Source organism: Dasypus novemcinctus, chromosome 7 (assembly GCF_030445035.2).
Source record: "Dasypus novemcinctus isolate mDasNov1 chromosome 7, mDasNov1.1.hap2, whole genome shotgun sequence".
Classification (NCBI taxonomy): Eukaryota; Metazoa; Chordata; class Mammalia; order Cingulata; family Dasypodidae; genus Dasypus; species Dasypus novemcinctus.
Genome location: NC_080679.1, coordinates 42,644,806 through 42,662,330, shown reverse-complemented (window position 1 = coordinate 42,662,330; position 17,525 = coordinate 42,644,806). Strand labels below are relative to the sequence as shown.

Sequence of the window (17,525 nt, the reverse complement as noted above, 5' to 3'; positions counted from 1 at the left end):
TCTCCTGAAAAATGTATTAGTTCATTTATGTTGACATCTTGCTTTTCCTGAATACAGAATTGATCACTGTTACTGCCTATATTGGCAATTTAATGTACTTGCTTTAATACTTTAGCATATTAACCCATTTGGACTGTGACCCTTTATTCTTAAATATTATAGTAACTCTTTTAAAAACCTAGCTTAGGAAAGTGAATGTGGCTCAACTGATTGAGCATCCATGTACCATATGGAGGGTCCAGGGTTCAATCCCCAGGGCCTTCTAACTCGTGCAGTAAGCTGGCCTGTGCACAGTGCTGAGTGCCATGACACATAGGGGTGCCCCCACATAGGGGTGCCCCATGTACAAAGTGTGCACCCCACAAGGAGAGCCACCCCGCATGAAAAAAGCACAGCCTGCCCAAGAGTGGTGCCGCAAGATGACACAACAAAAAAGAGATGCAGATTCCCAGTGCTGCCTGATAATGCAAGTGGACGCAGAAGAACACACAGTGAATGGACACAGAGAGCAGACAATGGAGGGAGTAGGGGAGAGAAATAAATTTTAAAAAAAGATATCTTTAAAAAAATAAAAAAAAATAAAAAGTTAGCTTAGCACAGAACTTAAAATACTATCCTAATCCTCCCTTTCAAGGCTTGCATGATTCAGCAAGGTTTTAAGTCAAATTCTGACTGAAAAGAGTGATTGCCATCAAATATGAGTTTTATTAATATTTAAGCACAACTATTATTCTCAAACATTTCCTAATGTTATCACTAGTTACTTTTAAAATTTGAGTTTGTAATTGCTGTTGAATACTCATGAATAACATGAGTATAGTAGCTATTTGAATTTATGGTTTTACCTAATTATTTCTAGAATATTCTCAAGTATACCATACTATTTTGAACATTTTATGGTAACCTTACAGAGAACTACATTCTGCCCGATATTATCAGATGTGACTTTGCTGTTTAGAGTAGAAATTTAGTAGCTATATATAATACTGTTAGTACTTATTCAGCTGTTTGTTGCTTCAGAATAAGGAGGACTTGAACCTATTTATTTGTAATTTAGAGTAATTGGTTCTCCCTATGAATTTTTTTCCTTAAATCATACCAATGCAAGCTTATTACCAAAAATTTCAAAAGAAGAAAGAACATACATGGCGAAGTGGACTTGGCTCAATGGATAGAGCATCCACCTACCACATGGGAGGTCCACGGTTCAAACCCAGGGCCTCCTTGACCTGTGTGGAGCTGGCCCACGCACAGTGCTGATGCTTGCAGGGAGTGCCATGCCACGCAGGGGTGTCCCCTGCGTAGGGGAGCTCCATGCACAAGGAGTGTGCCCCGTATGGAGAGCCGCCCAGCACAAAAGAAAGTTCAGCCTGCCCAGGAGTGGTGCCGCACACACGGAAAGCTGATGCAGCAAGATGACGCAACAGAAAGAGACAGATTCCTGTTGCCGCTCACAAGAATGGAAGCAGACACAGAGGAACGCACAGCAAATGGACACAGAAAGCAAACAACTGGGGCAGGAGGGGAAGAGGAGAGAAATAAATAAAAGTAAATAAAAAAAAAAAAGAAACATACATGGATCACTAAAACCTATCCAGAAAATTACTTTTTTTTTTTTTAATCTTTTACAGATCCTTTGCTGTACATGTATGTATATAAATATATAGAGAGGGACTAGTTGACTAGTTTTTACTCAGGCTTTATTTATTTAATATAATTAAAATAATACCATGTCATGCTTTCCTTTAATATATTTATTCATCCAGGAATGGTTTTGCCTAGTATGATGCTACTGCCCAGGGCAAAATCATTGTATGTTCTGCCCTTTCTCTGCTACGATTTTAAGGGAATTCTATTGTTATATGAAGCACAGCAGGAAGAAAGACCTAATTATCATACTTACAATCTCTCACTGTATTTTGCAAGATGATATATCATGAGGGGAAAAAAAATGACTCTAGTTTCAAGTTATTTTCTTTTATTTTCTAGAAAGTCTCGGGTCCTTAAAGATCAGTAAGATATTCCAAATTAATAAAACTCTTGGGAGCAGATGTGGGTCAAGCAGTTAAGTATCTTCTTCCCACATTTGACGTCCCAGGTTTGATCCCCGATACCTCAAAAAAATAATTAAAAAATAAATAAAACTCTTAAAGTTATTTAAAAAGCTATGGTTCTGTTTAGTATAAGGTGTATGTAAGGTTTTTTAAGAGATAGGAAAAATAATGTTTTTAATGAGGGACTTATATGAGATTTACTCTTTCAGTCAGCAAGCATTTATTATTTGTCTACTCTTGCCAAGCTTTAAAAATTCATGTAAAACATCTTCTCTCTCTACCTTCAAGTAGCATATAGACTACTGATAAGGTTAAACAAAAAATGTAATAAGTACAATTCTTCTTTGTTTCTCTATAAAATCAAAAAACAGATTTTCATATCTTGCCAGACGACACCAGCAACTCTGCTTGTTTTCTCAATCCACTATAAACCTATTTCTAGTTAGATTTGAAGAACTGAGGGTAGTCTTAGAGACATGACTAAACCTCAGGGCTGAAATTGGATGTGCTGTAACATGACATCTGTTCTAGATATTTGGAGTCACGTCAGTTTTTGATTAATACTTTTTTTAGAAAAGCTGACTTTTTTTTTTTGTTTATACCAAATATTCCTTCCTCTCTTGCCTCCTTTTGGCACCCTAGAAATGAAGAGAAAAAAGTGCATGCTAGAATTAGAAGTAGCAGCATGTTTTCCCTGGTTGCAGCTCAATATTTAATGCCAGTTAACCATATGTACAATGAGTTATGTGATGAGATATATTAGAAAATAGTGATGATTGTAATTTGAAATTGATTTCTTGTATCCTTTTTGGTATTGGAAAATTAATAGGCATAAAAATAAAACCATCTTTTGTATTTAGGTAGTTCCTGTTATCTGCATACTCATTTCATATCTAATATTGCTATTTAAGCATTAATAAATATTTCAAATTGTCGAACAGATCATTACAAACCTGCAATATCACATCGAGATTTAAACAGCAGAAATGTTCTGGTGAAAAATGATGGAACCTGTGTTATTAGTGATTTTGGGTTGTCCATGAGGCTGACTGGAAATAGACTTGTGAGGCCAGGCGAAGAAGATAATGCAGCTATAAGTGAGGTGAGTGTATACAAAAGGTATCACAATAAAATACTTGAATTGCATAAAAAATGCACTAACCACTCAGGGTATTATCTTTATATGCTGCCAATTACAGCATATTAGGAATTACAAAATTAGAAAATACCAAAAGATATTGCATAAAGCCCTTTGTAAAGTTCATCAGTTCATTTTGGAAATGACTGGCATTCCAACTCATTTTGACAAGTATTAGGAAGAAGTTTCTAAAAACTGAAGCAAGAATAAAGTTACCAAGTTTAAAATGGGACAATTTCTCTACTGATACTTTTTTGAAAGTTTGTAAACACTGGTGAATATAATGTGTGATATAGTCTGTATTACAGTAGTATAACTTCTCAGATGGTGGCAGAGAATGTATATGAGCCAGTAATGACTGTATGACTTTGGGTGAGCCACTGAAACATTTTTTGTAGACACTCATTGTTTATAGTAGTTTTTGCAATGGACTTTAGACAAGGCTTGTGAGTGTGTAGACCATAGACTAGAGACTTTCTTATCTCATAAATCAAACGTCTTCTCTAGAAAAAATCACTATGACAGTGTGGAACATATCCTTCCCATCCTTTTTCTCACATTCACATATATGTCTATATATACACAAATGATTTCTTATGAGTTTTTAAAAATATTAAATGGTGTACATATTGCTTTGCAGTTTTTTCAATTAGTCTTAGATTTTTAAATGTTGATGTACATTTAGAAAGGTATAGCTTATTCTTTTTGATTGATGAATAGTATTCAATAGAATGGATTTACCATGGTTTAGTTAGGAAAAATACTTTACAATTGAAAAATAAGGTATACAAATTTTCAGTGAATATTTAGAGACAAATAGCATGGCATTGACATTACTATATTTTACATGTAACTTGAGGCCTAATGTCTGTCCTTCAGAAGAATATGCTACTGTTTCTGAAAAAAACAACAACAACCAAAAAACATTGCTTTAACAGGTTGGCACAATCAGATATATGGCACCAGAAGTATTAGAAGGAGCTGTAAACCTGAGGGACTGTGAATCAGCTTTGAAGCAAGTGGATATGTATGCACTTGGACTAATCTATTGGGAGATATTTATGAGATGCACCGACCTCTTCCCAGGTAAGAAAATTACTGTTAAAAGCTGATATATGAAGAAAAAGAAAAAAAACATATGTATGCTTTGAAGTGTAGCAGTTATATTTTCTTACTCTACCTACATTAAATAACTTTTATATAAGAATCTTACTTTTCTTTAACACTTTAGTTCATTGCCATCTATGGTTCACCATATATTATTAGCAGAAGGATGTGAATCAGAAAAATTTTTTACAAGAGGACTTCCAAGTTTACTTCTGAGTGCAGTTTAATTAATTACCCAGTTTAACTGTGTTTAGTTTTGTCTCTGATCGCTTTAGCAGTTATCATTTTCCTTAGGTACCCTCTGAGCATTTGAGACAAGATACACTTTAATGATATTTCCTGAGTTGACCCAATAGAAGCAATACATTATCCATTTTGAACACTCACTTGCCTCCCCTCCCCTCCCCTCTCCTCTCCCTTCTCCCTCCTTTTTTCTGTCCTCCCTCTCTCCCTCCCTCCTTCCCTTCCTCCCTTTCATCTATCCACCCATGAAAATATACTCATTACTCATTTAATGTGAATTCTTGCTTGAGGGTTATTTTAAATAGCCAAATGAGTTTATGGTTTTTCCTCCCTTGTTAGGATTACATCATTGTTATTATCGTCATATAAAAACTTAAATACCAGTCGGTGCATTGTATTCTTCTAGATGCTGTACAAAATGATTTGTTATGATTCTACCTTGTAGTAATAACAAGTCAATAGCACAGAAAAAAGAAAATAATCCATTGAACCAGAATTGGACACATTTATGAATGGGACTTTTTAATAAAAACAGATTAATGATAGGGTTACATGGTTTTGCTTTAAATATATTAAGCATTAAGCATGAGTTTGTTATTCTAAAATATAATGAAATAAATTATTAAATTTTTAGATTAACTGCAGGTGAATTAGTTGTTTAGAAATATATTTTCCAGTTAATTGTAATTACAGAGTACTCAATTGAAGGGTTTCTGAAAATTAATAGCAGTGATTGCAGTCGTACTGTTTGTCCACAGTATTTTTTAAAAATCCTAATCTGGAAGTTTTATTTCTGTGGCATATCTGACTAAAATGATTTTTTCACTGTCAACATTTTGAACAACTACTTTATTCAAAGAAAAACTACTGCTATTGATCTAATAAATAATAAGAGTAAAATCAGATGTTTGAATTCAGGGAAAGGCAATAAAATTTTGTTTGTAGTACATTATTTTAGCAGATGCATAGGATGGTTGAAAAGAAACTTAAAGGGGTTTAAAAAAGGAAAAAGAAGGGAAGTGGATTTGGCTCAACTGATAGAGCAATCGCCTACCATATGGGAGGCCTAGGGTTCAAACCCAGGGCCTCTTGACCTGTGTGGTGAGCTGACCCATGCGCAGTGCTGATGTGCGCATGGAGTGTCTTGCCACACTTGGGTGTCTCCTGCGTAGGGGAGCCCCACGTACAAGGAGTGCACCCCGTAAGGAGAGCTGCCCTACGCGAAAAAAGCGCAGCCTGCTCAGGATAATCAGTAGATAATCTTCCAGCTGATATATGCATTGGCATTTACTATGATTGGGCCAGTGTTGGAAGTGGCGATGTCCATAAGGTGGTGGTTAGCATAGGGTAGAACCCAAACTACAAAAATACAAAAAAGACGATGGAAACTCCCATTATGTGTACCTTCAAAAAGGACTTATGTGGGGAAATCCTCAATGTGGCCTCTGTTGGTTACCTTAGACCAGAAAAGAACTTTGATTTATTTCAGTAATTCAGACTAATACTAAGGAAGCTAAGAAATGACTAGAACACTTGAAAGTCAAGACAATTTCTTCGAGGTTCCTAAAAGGAAAATAATGAAAGGCCACTGCTGAAATATCATCTTATTTATTTATTCACTGTTTTCTTGCATTTCACTGCTCATAACTATACAGTCTCATGTTGACTATATTTTTTAAATCAATCATTTTCCTACAGCCGTGAATTAAATAGTGCAATGTAATTACTATGTTATGCTTCAGCTGTTAAATTAAACCCATCATGCCACAATACTAAAGAGAGTCATTTAAAAATCAAGATTCTTTTTTATGTAATATTTTGATTAAAACTCTTCCAAAACATTCTAAAATATACCACTGGAAAGGTCTTAAGTTTCATATGATTGAAATAAATTGTATAAAAGGCACATACTAGATGAGACGTATGAAAATGCCAGTAATGTATGTACTTGTACAGCATGTGCTGCTAAACAGAGAAGACTTGTAGAAGTGCACATATTAAACAAAAGTTTTGTAGTTTATTATAAACCTAAGTGAAAAATTCCAAACTTTCTTAGTTGATAATTGTGTATAAATATTTTGCATTAATGTATTTTATTATAGACATAAGACTTGTGAAATTTCATTTCAGTCATATCCTTTTTTTTTTTTTTTTTTTAAGATTTATTTTATTTATTTTGATTCCCGCCCCCCCTCCCCCGGTTGTCTGTTCTCTGTGTCTATTTGCTGCGTCTTGTTTCTTAGTCCGCTTCTGGAAGTATGGGCACGGGAAGTATGGGCGGCGCCATTCCTGGGCAGGCTGCACTTTCTTTCACGCTGGGCGGCTCGCCTTACGGGCGCACTCCTTGTGCGTGGGGCTCCCCTACGCGGGGGACACCCCTGCGTGGCACAGCACTCCTTGCATGCGTCAGCACTGCGCATGGGCCAGCTCCACACGGGTCAAGGAGGCCCAGGGTTTGAACTGCAGACCTCCCAAGTGGTAGATGGACGCCCTAACCACTGGGCCAAGTCCGTTTCCCTCAGTCATATCCTTTATGAGATGAAATCACTGTACTCTGTTCCTTTTTTTTTTTATAGACCTGCCTCTATTCTAAATACTCTTGACTCCCTCCTTCCATTTTTTTGTTTGTATATGAAGACAAAGAAAAATGGGTGTTTTCAAATCTCATTTTTGTATTAGATAACACTTTCTTCCTTTTTTAAAGGAGCTGTTCTTATTCTTTAGCATTATCCTTGATTAGTTCTTTTTTCCTTTTAAATAATTGTCAGTGTCAAGTTTTTTTTTTTACAACTGTATACTTAACACGAGATTGCATCTCTCTTTACTATTCCATCCTTATAATATCTGAGCTGTGATTGTCATGCATAACTGCAAAGAACTTTTTGGGGCAAAAAACTTATCTAGGTCTCTTCAAGATTTAAGTGAACACATAGCAGTTCATTATATATACCAGTTTCTTAACACATGCAGGAAGCAGATGTGGCTCAAGTGATAGAGCTTCCACCTATAGTATGGAAGAACCTGGGTTTGATCCCTGGGGCTTCCTGGTGAGAAAGAAGAAGAGAAAGAGTGCCCACGCAGTGAGCTAGTGCCCACGAGAGTGCCCACGTGGTAAGCCAGTGCCCTGTGCAAGTGAGTCACGCAGCAAGATGATGATGATGCATCAAAAGAGAGACTAGGGGAGAGTCAAGGTGAACTGCAGCAGAGACCAGGAACTGAGATGGCACAATTGACAGGGAACCTCTCTTCATATCAGAAGTCTCCAAGATCAAACCCCAGTGAATCCTAGAGGAGAGAAAAGAGAAGAAAAGACAACAGACAGCAAAAACAGCAGGGCAGGGGAAACGGATGTGGCTCAACCAAGTGGGCTTCTGTCTACCATATGCCCAGGGACTTCTGGCAAGGGCAAGTTGGTCCACGCAGAGTGCTGCCCCATGCAGGAATGCTGCCCCATGCGGGAATGCTGCCCCGTGCAGGAGTGCTGCCCTGCGTGGGAATGCTGCCCAGTGCCGGAAGTCACCATGTGCAGGAGTGCCAGCTGACACGGAGAGCTGGCACAGCAAGATGATGCAACAAGAGACACAGGAGAGAAAATAAGAAGACATAGCAGAACAGGGAGTTGAGGTGGTGCAAGAGAGTACTTGCCTCTCTCCCACTCCAGAAGGTCCCAGGATTGGTTTCCGGAGCCGCCTAATGAGAATAGAAGCAGACACAGAAGAACACACAGCAGAAATTTAAAAAAATAAACAACAGTAGGGTGGGAGGAGGGGAAGGGGGAAAATAAATAAATACATCTTTAAAAAACAACAAAAAGAACAAGACATGCTTGGGATTTCCCTCCTCTAAAAATATTTGAGCCAGTTAAACTATGAAAGAGCTAGAAAGTTATTTTTTCTTTCATGTAATTATGTTCCTGAGAAAATCTGAACTCTTTAGTAAATTAATTTTGGAGACTTTGGATGAGGTATTAATAGAATATTGAAGAAATCTTTTGAAGAAATTAAAGAGGATGGTTGAAAGAACTAAGATTAAAGTGGTTATTTGGGAGTTATGTACACATAGATGGTAATTAGCAACATGTGAGTGAATGCACTCCCCTAAAGGAATAAATGAAGAGAGAGAAGAATTGATAATGAAAGACTAAATATTGGGGGATACCCCAAGAAGGTTAATGAAGAAGAAAAGTGATCATAAAAATAGTGAGAAAACTGAGAAATAAGTTTCATGGAAGTCAGGTGTAGAAAGCTTCAAGAACCAAGATTGATGACAATAGATGAACCTGAAATGTTAAAAGGAAATAGAACTGAGGAGTGATCTTTGAATTTGAGTAGGAGGAGATCACTGGTATTATTAAAGGAGTTTCTGTGGAGTAGAGAATCCAGAAATCATATTACATAGGGTATAGGAGAGAAAATTAAGAAAGCAGAGGCAGGGGTATACAGGGTACTCTTGAAGTTTTTGCAATGAAATGGGGTAGAGTTGAAGAGGGAAAAAAAGGTGTCACGTAAATGTATTACTAAACCTAGAGAATAGTGTATCATAATTTTAAAATTCTTGTAAGAAAAGTTTTTTATAAACTATTATGATGTATCTCTTAATGTACATGCTTTGATCTTAAATGGAAACAATATATAGTAAAGGCTGCTTCTCTCTGGAATATTAATAAAATTAATAAGTTGGTATTTACATTATAAGGGAAGAGTGAAATATTAAAGTTTAAAAGGGGAGAGAGGGAAGGAATAAAGAAAAAAAGTCAACAGAAAGGAAATGGAGGAAAGAGAACAGGAGTAATTTGGGAAAGAAATTAAAAACGTTCCTATTTGCTAGAGACCTAATGAACAATTCTCAAATGGGTGAGAAACAAGGAAAAGTAACTGATATTCTTAGATATAGTATCTTGAACAATTTGAAAGAAATTGAGATTGTAAAACTTCACTTGAGCAGTTCAATGATTGTAAAGTTTTCAATGAATCCAGGAAGACTAATGTCTTCTGTGATGATATCATTAATATTCATCTTTGTGTCCCCAGTGCCTAACACTATTATCTCTGAAAAGTAGCTATTGAATAATTAAATTGAGGACCACAAAGATTTAGTTAAATGTATATTTGATAATTCTTAATGTCCTTCCATTCACAAAACAGGATTGTATACCAATTTCATTTAGCAAGTTTTCTAGTTTTAATCACCTAATAAAGCAAATAAGTAAAATTGTGAAATTTAAATTATTCTACTAAACCAGCATTTGAAGAAAAAAATAACTAATAAATGATACTTGTGTGGTGTGTGTGTATGTATGTATTGTGTGTATGTCTCAGAAAGATGAGATACACCAGTAAATATTGAAGTAAATACAAAAATTATATATCTGCTTAGATTTTAGAGTATATGGAAATATCACTTACTAATATATTTATAGATAGTCCTGTATTCCAATTAACTTGGGATATGCTTTATAGATTATAGAAATAATCTTTGTAAATATTTTTATATTGGTGGAGCACAAATACTTATGGGTTGTTTTGAATATACAAATAGAAACAAAACTTAAATTGCATAATGTAATTACTTTCTTTCAGTTTCATTATGAATGAGATAAGGAATGCACAGGTTGCCATTCTGCTAACAAGAAAACTGAAACATAGAATAGTTAAATGACTTTTCCAAGGTGGGGATGGATGAAGCCATGATTAGAACCTAAGTGCCTTATCCTCCACCCTGATGTTCTTCCTTTTAATTTATCCTCTCATTTTAATGGGGCAGGGGAAGGGGAAAGGAGACAAGAGTCTCTAGTGCTTTGAACCCTTCTAGTTTTTTGCCAGTATTTTAACTAGACCATTGATTTTTCTAAGTGTTGGTCCCATGACTCAATGTATTGTTTAATTTCATCACATCTTTTAAAAAATCAAAAGCCTTTCATTACAAGTAGTTAATTATGCTTATTTGGTGACAAATAAGGTTGTTAAATGGTCGTAGGTGAATTAAATTTAAATTCTTTGATCTAGATACTGATTCATAGTTAAGAGGAGTTTTTAAAAACAGTATATTAATTTTTTTCTCTGAAACAGCCATTATCAACAATTTTTGTGACATTTGATACCATCTGGTTAGACTATTGGCATAATGAGCCAAGGGCATAATAAGACATGGTTATTGTAAAACATACCCTCTTATATTTGGTTTTACAGACAAGCTTGTTGTGCTAGATCCTGGATTTTTTTTTTTTTCTCATCCTCAGAGGTTTCCATTCCTGTATGGGATCAGAGTTCAGAAATATTTTCAAGTATTAAATACATCTTATGCATATAATAATCTTTACCCCCTACATTTAGTAATACCAGAAACAATTTAGCAATAACTATTTATCATTTGGTTATCAACAAACATCTTGAGATAAAGTAAAGCATTTATTAATAATACCTTAAGGGAAGCAGATTTGGCTAAACTGAGAGAGCATCTGCCTACTACCTGGGAGGTCCAGGGTTCAAACCCAGGGCTCCTGACCTGTGTGGTGAGCTGGCCCAAGCACAGTGCTGATGCACGCAAGGAGTGCCGTGCCACGCAGGAGAGTCCCCCACATAGGGGAGCCCACGTGCAAGGAGTGCACCCCGCAAGGAGACCCGCTCCATGCGAAAAAAGCACAGCCTGCCCAGGAGTGGTGCCACACACACAAGAGAGCTGATGCATCAAGATGATGCAACAAAAAGACACACAGATTCACAGTGCCACTGATAAGAATGCAAGCAGACACAGAAGAACATACAGTGAATGGACAAAGAGAGCAGACAACGGGGAGAGGTGGCAGGGGTGAAGGGCAGAAAAATAAATCTTAAAAGATAGATAGATAGATAGATAGATAGATAGATAGATAGATAGATAGATAGATAGATAGATAGATAGATAGATAGATAGATAGATGATAGATAGATGAAGGTGGTTGATCTCTAAGGTCCTCTTCTAAAAAAATAATACATTAAACCCACATTAGGTTCTCTTTAGAATTTCCCTATGTGCCTCAAGAAGCTTTAAAAAAGGGGTGTGTGTGTGACATAATCTCTTTGCTTATAAGGTATCATAGAAAGCCCAGTTCTATCATTTTATGATCATCAGAAATTTTATTCTGTCCTTTTTTTTCTAAAAATGCACAGGTGAATCTGTACCGGAATACCAGATGGCTTTTCAGACAGAAGTCGGAAACCATCCTACCTTTGAAGATATGCAGGTTCTGGTATCCAGAGAAAAACAGAGGCCAAAGTTTCCAGAAGCCTGGAAAGAAAATAGCCTGGTAAGGAAAATCTAAATTTTAGAGGACTTATGACCGAATATGTTTTAATATTGTTCAAGCAAAAATAGACGGCTAATGCTATTTTAGACTTGCCTAATGCTAAAAATCCAACTTACTTGATTTTTATGATGTTACATTTTTCAAATTTTTCAGTATTAAAGTCCCATTTTTTGGTTCAATTTCGTTTTTTTCCCAGTGTAAAATACTATTTAGAGAGACGAACTGATGTACCTGAATTTTGCCAGATTAGACAGCAGCTGAAATAATTACATGTTAATATTTTAAACATTATTGGAATTCCATCTTATTCTGTTGAGGGCAATACTAAAATTTTTAATTAACTCAGATTTCCAAATTCAGTGCTAATAGAAATTTAGACCTAAAAGAAACCAAAGTACAGTCTACACATTCTGCTTTTTAAAAATACAGTTCACAACACTGAAATATCCTCAAAGTTTCCTGCCATTTGAGTAAATTATTGCTGTAATACTGAAAATATCTTACAACATTTACATAGACACACACATAATTGTTTTTTATGTAAGTTGGATCATCTCATTATCCACTACTATTTCTGAAGTTTATTTTTTTATTTATGATCATTCTTATACCTGTAGATCTCATTCTTTCTGTTTGGTCGGTATTCTATTGTTACTCTTTATTTATGATGTTTATTTACTCCTAATTATTTACCCTTTGTTGATGAGAGTGCTCTGAATTTATTGTTTAACAGTTTTTTTTAAAGAATTAAAGTCATGTCTATGTATGATAAACAAAATTTAACAGAAGGAAAAAAGGAAATGGAAAAGAAAAAAGACTACCTACCCCTACTCTCTAAAAGTAACTCCCTTTAGCAGTCTTCTGCTTTTGTTAATTTCCTCATAGAGGTAACTATTATAACTTTAAATAATACATTTATTCTTATTATTCTCACTTCTTTCAATTTTATAATGTTGTATCTATTATTAAACCATTTATATTTTGCCTATAAGTTGATCTAAAATTTAAATAAAATTAAAACATCAGAATTTTGCAGAATTATGATTATATAAACACTGCACAAAAAAGTAGTACTTAACCTCATAGAAGAAATATAAATCCTATCTTCGTTATTATAAATTCCTGTTGCTTGAGGGTAAATGTTTCAAAAGTCACTATCCAGTGAATTCTCGTTGTTTTCTTGTCATTTTTCTTTTTTTGTTTCATTTTTCTAGGTTCTGCTCAGAAGGAACATTTTTTTAAACCATTTTTTCCTTGATGGAATTTCTCTTCAAGTAATATATATTACTTTGTGCTTTGAACATGAATCCTTGCATGTTCAAAAATGATTCTATCCTGACTTCACACTTGAATAGTAATTTGACTGGGTAGTGGTTTCAAGATCAAAATGATTTTCCTCACAACTTTGAAATTACTACTTTATTGTCCTCTAGCATCCGAACTTGCTAATGAGAATTCTGATCTCAGCAAGTCTCATTCCTTTGTGGTTTTTTGTTTTGTTTTGTTTATCCCTTTGCTTTCCTTACTCCATAAGCTTTTAGGACTTTCACTTTATCATTGGAATTATGAGATTTCTCCTAGGTATATTTAGGCTTGGATCTTTTCACACATATTTTGCTTGGCATTGAGCAGGTTTTCAGTTGAAATTTCAGAATTTTTTGTCCTACATTATTCAAGATTTACTCAGTTTTACCTTTCAAATCACTCATTTATTTTTCATCCTTACCATTCTATTAGTTGTCTGTTCTGATTTTAATTTCCATAGTCATATTTATAATTTCTAGAAATTCCTATTGTTTGCTTTTCCATAGTGGTCTGTTTTTGTTTTAAAATGTAACAGCATTTTGATTACCTCTTAAGGTGCTTTGTTTAATTAGAATTTTTGACACTTTATTCATATTAATTTTTTACTATAATGAAAAAACAAAAATGGAAACTTTTTAATTAAGCAATTTAAATCATTTTACTGCTTTTATTTCAAATGAGACTGAAATCCTATTCAGATATGAGCTAACCAAAGAGCCTATTGCCAAGCACATATGCCCAAGTTTGCCTCCAAATTATAGTCACTGCTATAGGAATTTGGGCAGATCTTTAAAAGGTCCTGATGGAAGGTGAGAAGCTGGCCTCTCTATTGGGATCAGAAGTATCACCCTCCCAATAGACTGTACCACAAGGAAAAAATCTTTGTGAAATTTCATTCTAGTTATAGCACAACTTTATTTTCTTAAGTTATTTTATTTTGCTAGAGTAAATAGGGTCCATTATTTTGAAGTATCTCTTGGCAACCCTACCATCATTTTCTATGGGATATGCATTTTACCTGAAAGTTTTTTACTCCCAGTTTAGACTAGGTTGCTAAGTAAGGGATTAGTAAGACTTGGTTCATGCCAAGAAATCCATTTAAATCACATGTACTGCAGTCAATATAATGGCTTCTCTACCTAACAATCCAGTACTAGAGTTAAATAGCAAGTGCATACTTTATAAAAAGAGAGAAATCTATCTGCCTAAAAAGAAGGCAAGATGGCATTTTTGCTTTTATAATTGCATGCAATTTAAAAACATTTTTAGCAACAAAATTAAAAATCTTCCATATATTAATGAATTCAAAAGTTTTAATTTTAAAAATGAAATTTTTTTAATTTTAAGAATTTATCAATAGATTAGTTGCTAAAGGGTGGAGAGAATAGTTTCTTGATAAAAATGAAAATACAGAAAATAGATTGAAGGAAATATACAAAAATGTTAACCATAGAATTGTCTTTTTTTAATAAATCATTTTTATTGATACAAATTCATAAAGTGTAAGTCCATCCAAAGTGTAAATCAGTGATATTTGTTATAATCACATAGTTGTGCATTCATCACCTCAGTCATTATTAGGGCATTTTCATTATTCCAGTAATAATAATATAATAATAATAATAAAAAACTCATTACTTCTCAATTTCTCTGTGTTTCCCCTGCCTTACATAGCTGCTGTTTTGTTTCCATCTCTCTAGTTTATTTGTATTTGTATTTTTTAAAAACAGTCTTATATATGCAGTATTACCCATATTTGTATTTCACATGAGGTTTCACTGTTATATATTCCCTTGTTAAATTTTTAGCTTTCTTTCTAGTAATATACATGACCTTAGACTTTCCATTTCAAACACTGTCATACCCATATAATAGCTCTGCTAGTTAAAAACACCATGATATGCTTTCACTATTTCTATTCATTTCCAGGATTTACAAACAACCTTTTTTACCAATTCCTCACAGATTAACCTCAGCTCTTTCTTAATATTGTGTTCATTATTGACTTTTTCCACAGTATTTTCCAAAATTTACAGTAAAAATTAAGTGCTTTATCACACACACAGAATTTATGGCTGTTGCTTTTTGTTAAACTATTTTAAATTGGTAAAACACAAAATTACAGGTGAAGTTTTTTTAAAAAATAGCTTTTTTCTCATACTTTAAAATGTTCAGGTATAATTTGCTCAATTACATTACCATTATCCATGTTTTTCAGTCTTTTTCAAATTCTTATCCTTCCATTTCTAGGCTCTTTAATGTTGTCTTGTTCTCTTTTTCCCCATTAAAATCAGTTGTTTGGTTTGTCTTTATTCCTTATTATCATTTCTGCATAACGTCTTTTGCTCACCTGTTTTATCTGAACATATTGTCACAAAGAAGTTTGGAATGCTCCTTCAATTCCATTTTTTTCCTCTAGTCGTTTCTTTCTCCACCCATAAAGCCATTCCTCTAAAATGCACTGACTATTCCAAAAACATCCATTTCTTTTCATTTTCTTGACAAAATCTACACATTTTTGATGTGTTCTAGAATTAAGTGTTTTCCATGCTTTTCTTCTTACAAACCCACATTAAGAAATATAATGATAATAAATATCATAATACTTAACCTTACTACATTTCTACATACTGATATTTTCTAATATAGTCTAGTCTATTTCTAATCTAATCTAGTCTGTTTCTGTTTTGGGGGATTAGTGGAGTTGTTTTAAATGCTGGTCCCAACTCACTAAACTGATTTCATGACCTTCCCATGACCCCAAATTGGATTTTCCTACCATTAGGTAGGAAAGATAAAAAAGAGGTTTTCTTGTCTTACTTAATTTTTTTCTTATTTCTCCAGCCCCCCACACCCCCACCCCTGCCGATGTCTGCTCTCTGTCCATTTGCTGTGTGTTCTTCTGTGTCTGTTGTATTCTCATTAGGCAGCTCCGGGAACCCATCCTGGGACCTTCTGGAGTGGAAGAGAGGTCATCACTCTCATGTTCCACCTCAGCTCACTAATTTGCTGCATCTCATATTGTTTCTTTTCTGTGTCTCATTTTTTGTTGCATCATCTTGCTGCATTCAGCTATGTGGGCGGCACCACTCCTGAGCGGGCTGCACTCCTTGCGCAGGGGCACCCCTGTGTGGGGTGACACTTGTTGCATGTGGCAGCACTCCACATAGGCCAGCTCGCCACACGGGCTGGGAGGCCCTGAGTATCAAACCCTGGACCTCCTATATAGTAGGCAGAAGCTCAATTCGTTGAGCCGCATCCGCTTCCCTTGTCTTATTTTCCTGTCCCTTTTTTTTTTCCTGCTTCTCTTCCCTTGTTAGTGTTAGAGATGATACCTTCTATAACTCATTTGCCCAAATACTAGATATTATTAATACCATTCTTCCAATATATGTTGGCTTAATTTCCTTCTTCCTTGTTATTATCACCAGAGTTAGAGTCTCCTAACAAAGCACTCATCTGATTTTGCCTGAATATTTATATTCTTCTCCGTTCTTGTTTCCCCTTCTCAAAATGTTTAACATTAAAGATGTGTATTTGATACACAGTAAACTGCACATATTAAAGTGTATAATTTGAAATGTTTCAATGTATGTATATACCCATAAAATGAGAATCACAGTCAAATTGTGAATGTGTCAGTTACTCCCCAAAGTTTCTTTGTTCCTATATAATCTCAACCTCCCATCTTTCTCCAAATCCTCCTGCTCTCAGTCCACAAGCAACCTCTGATATGCTTTCTGAAACTAGAGATTGGTATAGAGATTTGTTTATGTTTTCTAGAACTTTATATGAGTGGAATTAAATAATACATACTATTCTTCATCTGGTTTTCATTCAGCATTATTATTTTGAGATTAACTCATGTGTGTATCATTGGTTTATTCCTTTACATTGTTGAGTAATATTCCATTGTATGGATATACTATAATTTCTTTATGAATTTGCCTGGTGATAATTATTTGGCTTGTTTCTAGTTTGGTGCTATTACAAATAAAGCTGCTATGCACATTCATGTCAATCTATGTATGGATATATGCTTTCATTCTCTTGGCTAAACACTGAAGAGAGTACAGTAGCTGAATCATGTGGCGATATATGTTTAATGTTTTTTAAACTGCCAAACAGTTTTACGAAGTGGTTATACCATTATATATTCTCATTAGTAGTTTATGAGCGTTTCAGCTCCTCTACATCCTAGATATGGCCAGTCTTTTTAATTTTAGACATTCTAATAGATGTCTAGTGTTATTACATTGTGGTTTTAATTTACATTTTCTTAATGACTAAACATTTCTTCATAAGCTATTTGCCATTCTTGTCTCTTCTTTACTGATGTCTATACAGGTTGCCCATTTTCAAATTGAATTGTTTGTTTTATTAAGTTTCATTC

The 17,525-nt window shown here is 34.6% G+C and overlaps 1 protein-coding gene across 2 annotated transcripts in view; it reads left to right on the top strand.

Annotated features, from left to right (window-relative positions):
• The window catches only part of BMPR2 (bone morphogenetic protein receptor type 2), a 208,266-nt gene that overhangs the window by 165,017 nt on the left and 25,724 nt on the right, over positions 1 to 17,525 (top strand). For both annotated transcript variants that reach the window (XM_058300360.1, XM_058300361.1), the window contains exons 8-10: positions 2,996 to 3,156; positions 4,131 to 4,278; positions 11,691 to 11,827. In XM_058300360.1, the coding sequence (XP_058156343.1) occupies positions 2,996 to 3,156; positions 4,131 to 4,278; positions 11,691 to 11,827 (446 nt within the window). The remainder of the gene's footprint in view (positions 1 to 2,995; positions 3,157 to 4,130; positions 4,279 to 11,690; positions 11,828 to 17,525) is intronic.